The sequence below is a fragment of the Crassostrea angulata genome, chromosome 1 (genome assembly GCF_025612915.1).
Source record: "Crassostrea angulata isolate pt1a10 chromosome 1, ASM2561291v2, whole genome shotgun sequence".
In the NCBI taxonomy this organism is placed as follows: domain Eukaryota; kingdom Metazoa; phylum Mollusca; class Bivalvia; order Ostreida; family Ostreidae; genus Magallana; species Magallana angulata.
Genome location: NC_069111.1, coordinates 56,737,659 through 56,747,513, shown reverse-complemented (window position 1 = coordinate 56,747,513; position 9,855 = coordinate 56,737,659). Strand labels below are relative to the sequence as shown.

General features: G+C 38.6%; 1 protein-coding gene across 1 annotated transcript; it reads right to left on the bottom strand.

Moving 5' to 3' along the window:
* Window positions 1-983: 983 nt before the first annotated feature.
* LOC128188207 (uncharacterized) lies at window positions 984-7,579 on the bottom strand. Its single transcript, XM_052859124.1, has 4 exons — window positions 5,602-7,579; window positions 3,392-3,594; window positions 2,845-2,879; window positions 984-1,680 (listed from the first exon to the last, which is right to left on the bottom strand). The coding sequence occupies exons 1-4, from the start codon at window positions 6,948-6,950 to the stop codon at window positions 1,477-1,479; spliced, it is 1,791 nt and encodes a 596-aa protein (XP_052715084.1). The 5' UTR covers window positions 6,951-7,579; the 3' UTR covers window positions 984-1,476.
* Between the last annotated feature and the right edge of the window lie 2,276 nt (window positions 7,580-9,855).

Below are 9,855 nucleotides of genomic sequence, written 5' to 3'. Positions count from 1 at the left end.
TCTCTGACTTACTGTTAAGAAGATTGTAGCTTTTACCCTGACCTCGTAAACCAGAATTCAGAAATACAGGATTGGAATGCATTCTGCATTAACATGCTTTCTTATGAATTAATACAGGGTTTGGCTACCCGAGAGTTTTGTTGAAATGTCTAGAGGTATCACAGCTTTTGTATAAGACGATGACATTTATCAAAGCTCACCTAGATATGTCAAAAATTAAATAGAGCACTTGTCTACAGCTTTTTTACGAATTCAAAAAATGCAGAAAAATTTGAATAAATGTTTACAATTTTATTGCATAATTTTCATTCTACATGTATCTAAATACAAATTTTATGTCCAAAGAATACAACGTTAGGACAGAGACATAAATAAGGATCAGTTGCTAATCTAAGTTATTTATGTCTCTGGTTAGGATGATACAGAAACAAAAAACCCACCAATTGTACAGGCATGAAGCTTTGTTTTTGAATAGTGGTGGGGGGCCAGATCTATTTTCGTAGAACCCCCCCCCCCCCCAAAAAAAAAATCAGTAACTTCACTGAACCCGGAAATACTGACCTTAGTAAGAGTACAAATAGTTGCATCTTATTCAAATTAGACGGATGTTTGCACTGTCCAAGAAAGTGAAAAGGCATATTTGTTGAAATATTTCTGTAAATATTGTTGAAAGAAAAAAGGAAGGCTAATTAAACAAATGTGCATGCCGTGTTGCCCCCCCCCCCCCCATCCCAGTTACTAATTGTCTTAGTACTGGAGAAAGATGCCCTGTCCGGAAACGAGATCAATAACCTCCATAGGTGGCGCTGCACTGGACGCCCAATGAAGATAACAGTCATGCTTTTATTATATACAAGTACATAATTACTACGGCCTAGATTTGTAGACTGGAAATTTATGCAAATCTTTAACTAAGTAAAAAATCTACCGAAAAGCACAGGTTTTTGACACAGTCTGTGCCAAAATCGTATGTTTTGCACAGATTGTGCCAAAATCGTTTGTTTTGCACAGGTTGTGTCAAAACCCTGTGCCGAAAAGAGGGTATATGTAAATGTACGTCGCTCGACAACACAAATGGCAAGGTAAACATCTCACATTACTTCTAAATTACATAGGAATGGATTCACTGAAGGCTTTTTTTATCCACTTCCAATTATTGTCTTGGCATCTGATGTGTTCCTTTGTACGCCCAGAGGTACCGGAAGTTGAAACCGAATTCTGCTATTAATAGTTCCGGTCTTTCCGCGGGGCAAATATCCATACTGGTTCTGAAATGTTGAAGTTTGAACCTTGTTTCGTCCCTGTGAGTCTCCATTATTATAGAGTTAGTTCGCAACCGAACCAGTTACGGAAACAAAATATAGTGAATAATATTAAAAGGGATTGGTAATACTCTTGGACCAATGGCTTCGATATTTCGTTTTATCCAATCACAGTATATAACGAGATCATAGAATGGGGTGTGCTGTTAGACTACTAGAACTTGGAATCCTCAATTTCCCCGTTACAGGCGCCGTTATAGTGCCCGCCCTCGGACGAGGCCGCTGTTCTTTGAGCTCCCCTCGTTCGCGTCTCCTTTTTGGCGGGTTTGTTGACAGTGCACAAGATGCGGACCAGTGTCATGGAGACAAAGATCAGAAACAGACAGCAGAAGACCAGGCTGTATAACAGGATCTCCAGCTGAAACAACAAGTCAAGGTCAAAGCTCAAGGTCATGCAACAGAAAGGGTTATAGATGTATATCTTACATCCGCTGGGGGTTTTCTCCTCTATATCTTAAGACAAGTGAAAAGCTGTCAATGTGACAGCAAATCGGGTTTTCTTTTATGTGAATTGTATCCATAATCCACGCAACCCTGAATTGATAAAGACTACCTACCGTATCCAGTGAAATGGAGAACCCCATATGCAATTTTTTGCCAAAAAATGACTTAGTTCAAAAGCTGGTATCCGTACAATGAGGGTACCCTATATGCAATATTTTGCCAAAAAATGACTACGTTCAAATGCTGGTATTTTTTTCATAAATTATCAGAAATCAAAATCCTAGCAATATGCACACCTCTGATATATGTATAATTGATCTGCAAAAGAACAACTGCCTGTCTTGAAAACCGTAGGAGGAGTTATCCGTACAATTAGGGTACCCTTTTGGCAACCGCCCGCCCGCCATTTTCACCATTTTTATAACCGGATTTTCCGTTGGAAAACCCGGTTAAAAACCGATTGTGATTCATAGCTCTATAGAAACTGACGGGGCTAAAATCTAAACGATCAAATTCTAACCAATTTATCGATAGGTCAAAGCCTTCAGCAACCAAAAAAAAAAAATACACGGTATGCATGAAACAATCATGATGATGTCGGGCTACATTCTCATATGTATATTGCAGGCAAAAAATAAAATAACCCGCTAATGCAGGTTATGTGTTTTTTCTTTAAAGTCGCTGACTTCATATCCCTCATGAATCACCAAATAAAGCATTTTATTGTTTAAATTACGTCTTTTGGAAATGAAGACTAATTTATTAAGACAGTTTCTTTCAATAGTCACGATGCCTTATCCATACGCCGGATTAATTGAAGCGTATACTTAATCGTCATAAATCGAACACTTCTAAATATTTACCCTCCATTTATCGATTGCGAAAAAATATCGCAAGGAATTAAAAGCAGATGAATGTCGCCAAGAAAATCCTCTAAACAAGTAAACATCTAATTAAGGATAATTAATCTGTAATTAATTTCAACTTCAGACATTTACAGAAAAATCGCTGCCCAATTTGTGTGAAATACAACTGTTTTAGATCATTCAGCCGTGACGGTGTCATGCAGTAAGCCTACCTGGGTCTCCGTCATTCCCCATTCTGTCCTCGTCGCTAAATAAAAAACAACGCCATCTTTAAATATGCATAGGTATACACAACAAGTAAACTAATTCATTTAATGAAATCTGACTGTAATACAAAGTAACCAATTTATCTACGTTACTGCCTACCTGTCAATGGTTTTGGCATTTTGTTATAAACAATAGAGAGGCAAAGCCAAGGGTGCTAGTAGTGAAGAAGTCAAATTCAACTACATATAATAGATCTAATCATATGACATACTTATATGACCTATTTGAATTTATCATTGTAAACGTTCGCTCATGCAGTGAACATGAATATACATGTACAAGATTGTATAAGTGAATTTCCGAAGATGCTATAAACTCAACTTATCTAATGCACTAATTGTCATTTTTTGTGTTTAATCTCGACAAACCATAATTATTATTACAGTGTATAGAACATTATATAACAAACAAAACCAAATTAAGAAACCGTTATGTTTTGTGTACGGAACCAGGGGATATAGCGAGCCTTTGCTATGCATTACCATATCTCACCTGGACAAATGATTTCATGGATCCCTGCTTCTAAACCCCCACCCTTGAACGCTGGCGCCAAATCGTGCCAGAGCATCTCCTGTTGGACCAGTGGCCACCGTCTCCTGTCCCCCGCCGATGTTTTGTACCCGTTGAAGATCACGTGACTCTTGCTATGGACTGTGTACGGACGCCAGCGAAGCTCGTCATCGGAACCCGGGTAGCTGCTCAAAACATTCAGGTAATACTAAGGTAATGAACTCGGGTAACTGCTCAAAACATTCAGGTAATACTAAGGTAATGAACTCGGGTAACTGCTCAAAACATTCAGGTAATACTGAGGTAATGAACCCGGGTAACTGCTCAAACCATTCAGGTAACACTAAGGTAATGAACCCAGGTAACTGCTCAAAACATTCAGGTAATACTAAGGTAATGAACCCGGGTAACTGCTCAAAACATTCAGGTAATACTAAGGTAATGAACCCGGGTAACTGCTCAAAACATTTAGGTAATACTAAGGTAATGAACCTGGTAACTGCTCAAAACATTCAGGTAATACTAAGGTTATGAACTCGGGTAACTGCTCAAAACATTCAGGTAATACTAAGGTAATGAACCCAGGTAACTGCTCAAAACATTCAGGTAATACTAAGGTAATGAACTCGGGTAACTGCTCAAAACATTCAGGTAATACTAAGGTAATGAACTCGGGTAACTGCAGAAAACATGCAGGTAATACTAAGGTAATGAACACGGGTAACTGCTCAAAACATTCAGGTAATACTAAGGTAATGAACACGGGTAACTGCTCAAAACATGCAGGTAATGCTAAGGTAATGAACCCGGGAAACTGCTCAAAACATGCAGGTAATACTAAGGTAATGAACTCGGGTAACTGCTCAAATCATTTAGGTAACACTAAGGTTATGAACCCGGGTTACTGCTCAAAACATTCAGGTAATACTGAGGTAATGAACCCGGGTAACTGCTCAAACCATTCAGGTAACACTAGGGTAATGAACCCAGGTAACTGCTCAAAACATTCAGGTAATACTAAGGTAATGAACCCGGGTAACTGCTCAAAACATTCAGGTAATACTAAGGTAATGAACCCGGGTAACTGCTCAAAACATTCAGGTAATACTATGATAATAAATTCGGGTAACTGCTCAAAACATTCAGGTAATACTGTAAGGTACTGAATTCGGGTAACTGCTCAAAACATTTAGATGATGCTAGTAATGAATTTGCGGGTACGATGGGTTTAAAGAAGATGGATGAATAAGGCGTGTAAAATGCCCATGCACGATCGGACAAGATACTGAAATTAGAATATCAAATCAATCTGATATTTCTTAAAATATCATTTAAAACAATTTATATTTAACATTAAATTGATTTTTAACCTATAAATCTGTTCAATACCGGGATTATGTTGACTCAATCAGACGTAAACCTATCAAAAGGTGACCCACTATACATTAAAAATACCATTTTCTATTCCAACAATTGAACGTTTTGAAAAAATTATACAAGTCCGTAAATTCGAGGCCAAAGTGACACATAATTAAAGTATTTAAAAACGCGACTTTGTTGTGTCTGAAATGGCTCAGTGGTTAGAGCACCCGACATAAGCTAACCTTAAACGTCTAGGGTTTTATTGTTATGGATTCGATACCAGAGAAATTTAATGCAACATTTTTTTTCTTATCTTTTGTTAAATAATTTAAAAACTGAATATAGTTAGAAATTGAGCTATTGCAAACTTGAATTAAAATATATTGAATAGATTTAATTGGTAAAAAATCAATTCAAAGTTGTATTTTACGACTAAACTGAATGGGCATTTGCGCTATCTTATCCCCCCCATCTTCTTTTTAAAAAAAAGAGATTTTTTTTTTGTTCTGCATAAACTCCTTATAATAGCTTTTTTTAAAGTGAGGTATTTTGGATTTAAAAGAGGAGGGGTTGAATTGCCAGTCCGAGTACTGTCCATTTAGCAATACTATTCTATTCACTCATTTGATTTGATTTTAGCTCTAATGTTCAGAATTATGCAGCTTTGGTAAATTGGTTAAAAAAAAAGAGTGACGGATATTCCCAGTGTCTGTCTTATTTCTATCTTGAAAATAACTTTTCAAATTTGCTTTCCCTTTATACAATTCAAAATTTCGCCCTAAAGCAGCGCTTGCTTTATAATTATTATGAAATGGAACTATTCCACTGACCTGTCCTTCAGGAAGCTTTGGACTGCTGTTAGGACAAGAGAAGCGGTGGCGTCAGAGTCACAGCCCTCACCCCTTCCCCGGAACAGACACAGAGAGTCGCTGGTCCCGCCCTGTAGGACGTAATACGGTTCCAGTAGGGCAAGAAACACGAGGGCGGATCTACTGGCGCGGTCAAGGTCAAACATGGACGAAATAGAGGCGTAATCGTACAGAAGCCTCAGCACTTCGCTACAGATGCTGTTAGCCGTGACGTCATCGGGAAAGTAAAACGTTTCCAGTAACACACTGACGTTCGATGACGTCATGGTTGAGACCATGTGGATGACGTTTTTAAGAATTTTCGGAGTACACTGGTAATGTTTCCCCTGGATAACCACCGATGTCTTCCGATATATATACGACGGTGCTACGACATTTAGATGAACTTGCTCGGCGTTGTTGTGGATGTCTGAGCGCTTGTCCCATATTTCTCCATCATTTATCGGACCAAATATTGGTAAGGACCAAGGAAAGTGATTCAGAGTTAAATTCAGGAGCTGTTCTGGCTTAATCCCGTCAAAGCACTCTCGTGAAATAGTTCCATTGCAAACTGACTCTAGAGTTGATTCAGCGATACCAGATGTTGGATTCGTTGGAAACGAGTAAGGGATATCCAGTGGAAGAGACACAATTTTTGAAAACGTTTTATATAGTTTCGGTATGTAGCGGAGAATCCGTGCATTACTAGAGTCTGCTAAAATAGCGATATTATCCTCATCTCCCCCAAAGGAGGCTATGTTTCTCCTGACCCACTTAACAGCCAGAATCTGGTCCTGTATCCCATAATTCCCGGAAAGAAGTGAAGTAGAGTACGCAAACCCGAGAACTCCAAGACGATAATTGAAAGTCACCACAATAGCCTGTGTCTCCATGGCAAGAAACGAACCGTTTACCATGGCAGCGGCCCCGCATTGAAACTGACCAGGGTGAATGAAAATCAGCACGGGAATGTTCTTGCCGGGGCTATCCCTGGGAATGAAGATGTTGAGATTCAGACAGTCCTCGCTGCTCCGGACGTTGTTTAGGTACTTGTGTACCGAGCTGTCCGGGGCCTGTAGACAGGCGGCACCGTATTCCTCGGCCCTCAGTGTCCCGTTCCACGGCGCCACAGGGACAGGGGGCGCCAAACGCCGCGCCCTGACCGGACTCTGGGCGTAACGGATCCCTAGGAACGACGTCACCCATTGGTCTGATACTCCAAGAATCTTCCCATCGCGGGTTTCGATGAGATTTGGAGCTACACCTTTGAGAATTTGAATGGAAATTAGAAGTGCCAAAAAACCCTCATAACGCATTATTTTCGACGGCATTAGAGTGACAATGGGCGTCTCATCAAATACACCTGTTGTTTATGCGTTCTAATCAGCGCTCATGCATTTCTTTCCACCGCATAGAGCCATGTGCAGGCTCGATGTGACTGCTCCTAGGTATCGCCATGGTCTGGTGTTTGGAATAAACTTGAAAGTGATGTTGTTGACAGTTAATAGGAATTCCACATGTTACACGTGACAGTGGGACATTTTGCGGGAAATGGGGGTCCTTGTTTGGTGTTGCCTGTACATGGTTAGCTCTTGTTTTACAAGTTACTTCCGTAAGCAAGGCAGAGAATTTAGACAATGGTATGGCGGCTGGGCTTGTTTTCCCCTTGGGTCCTGCCCTGTATCGTGTTTTACTACGTGGGCTTCTATACGTGGGTCATGATAACCACACCCCTTTCCTCAACACTTGCGCTCTAACCATTTTCTCCAAAACATGATGTAAACGAACAAGACCGTTTTACGCAATAAAAATCCATGAAAAAACCACAAACAAAACAAATGAAAAGCAGTACTAAAAGGATCGGTTTTATTTTAATACCTTACTTTTACATGTAGCACAGTTACACGTGTAAATCGGTGTAATAATAATCGGTCATAAATCATCCTTATGATGGATCGTCAAATTCTAAATGTCAGTCACGTGATGTGAGATGAAGGGAAACTATTACATATCAACAAGTAATAGCTTTCCAAAAAGCTTGCCTGACTTAACAAATTTATTCAATGGAAGCATGCATGTATTAATTAGGCTATCTTATCAGAAATGAATTTTAATTTTCGTTGCTGATCATAAATTTATAAACGGAACGTGCAAATTTAAGACGAAATGTCAGTCTTTTCTTCGATCTAGAATATGTACATATATCACTTGAAATTCATTTATTTTATTAATTCAGTTTTTTAGGAATGTACACATATCATATAAGTGCATGTAAGCTTGAAAGCTGGAGAGTAAATAGTCGTTTTTTAAAATTGTATTTGACAAGCAATTAAAAAAGGTTGAATTCTCAAATTCATAAAAAAAAACCTAACTATAACTTCAATTCAATTAGAATTCCTTATTTGCAGTTTCGTTTATTGCATGCTCCTACAAAAGTGTGTGTGTGTGTGGGGGGGGGGGGGGGGGTCCATGATATTTCCATTTATCCTATAAAGTTAAGAAAAGTGCCAGCTGCCAAAACAGTGGGGTGGGGGAAGCAGCCTCCCTCACCCCAACCCCCGATGCTACGTGCCTGTGATGTAAACACATGGTGTGCTCTGGGGTATTCACATGATCACAACGGACTCGTCAACTATTCGGCGCGCAAAAATTATGAATGAGATATTATGGCGCGAAATCCTGCTATTACCGTTCACGCAAGGAATGAACTCATCCATTGGCAGAGGGGTCAGATGAATTTTTTGACATTTGTTTTGTAACAGCTAAAAACATGTATATTATACATTGGATCGGATGTTTTGGAAGAATTTTATCGAATTAAAAAACACACTAGCTTGATTAGTAATTGTTAAATGTAGTAATGTACATTTAGTAAGACACGCGAGTTATGACCCCTTTTCAAGATTAATGAAATCGCCCAACTGAACGAAAATCGGGTCACACCCCGCTTTGGCGATTTAGGTCCTCCAGTAAACATTCCAGCTGTATAAATATATATTTGTTTTAACCCAAACTGATGACTCTCTTGCAATAATGATAATCCAACGCCAATTATTAATTACATTGTACCGTAATAGACAATATGTTACAACTTATTGCGATGACCCCCTCCCCCTTTTTCACCGTTCAAATATGGTGGAATGCCTGATCTATTTTTAAATCAGGATTACACACGTGCACTGCATGGTGAACGTCCCTTTCACTTGAAAACTCTTGCTCGCTGTTGTTATAACATGCCATATAACATTTTCATCAATTGTGAATGTAAATGCTGACATCTTAAACATGCATCGGTAAATCTTTTTTTATGAAATATCATGATATTGCTTGTCCCATTGTCTGCACTGTTTCGGAGATTGCAACTTTTAAACCTTAGATATGCCTGACGTCATGACGTCAGGCAACAAGCTGTTTACATCACATTACTCGGTGTTTTAATTGTAATTTTTGGAAAACATTTATGACGATTAATTCTAAAAATAAGGCGGAGAGATTAAGAAACAATGTACGAAATAACGAAGAATAGTTAATACACATAATTTTCCACAATATTATGAAACTTTTTCTTAATTATCTGCCGTGTTCATCCAAATTTTTCAGACCGGGGGCTACAAACCTGCAGCTACATTATTGATACCTTTTCCTGCTGCACGTCTCCATTTGTTCATGACTTGGTGTATAAATTCCCCATCCCCACAAAAAATGAACACCGACCGGAAAGAACAACAGATGTAAGATAATGAATTTTAGAGTTGATTTTTCAAACATGATACTATCATAATTTTTCTTCTTGAATGACCGAAGAATTGGTTGACCTATTTTGTACGCAGTTGATAAACCTATCCTATTCTGTCAGGGATATATAGAGGGACATAGTTTGTATGCGATTGAAAAAAAATGTTATATTTGACTATTTGGTTTAACATGGTCTTCGTACTACAAAGAAGAGAAATATTTCAATTAGTTACTTTTCTGATACAAGCATGTATTTGGGGATATATGTTTAGAAAGACGTCCAATGGAAGTGTTAGACGCGTGGTCTGGTGGTAACGCGGAGGTCTTTTTGATTTTGTGGTCGCTGTATAAGAATAGTTTAAATTACATAATTCTTCAGCAACACTTTTCATGTATTCTATAAACAACATGAGAATAAATAAAATGAAAATGTAATGCATTTTGCTGGAAATGATGCTATATTACTCAAACTGAAAAGGGTTGAAAATGCATGAATTAGAT

What these genes read in the sequence shown, in the direction of transcription:
- LOC128188207 (XM_052859124.1), bottom strand. Translation starts at nt 6,950, where the DNA reads ATGCCGTCGAAAATAATGCGTTATGAGGGTTTTTTGGCACTTCTAATT. An exon ending in CCATGAAATCATTTGTCCAG is followed by an intron (nt 2,880 to 3,391) that starts GTGAGATATGGT and finishes TTTTTTATTTAG; the next exon opens with CGACGAGGACAGAATGGGGA. An exon ending in GGGGAATGACGGAGACCCAG is followed by an intron (nt 1,681 to 2,844) that starts GTAGGCTTACTG and finishes TTGTTGTTTCAG; the next exon opens with CTGGAGATCCTGTTATACAG.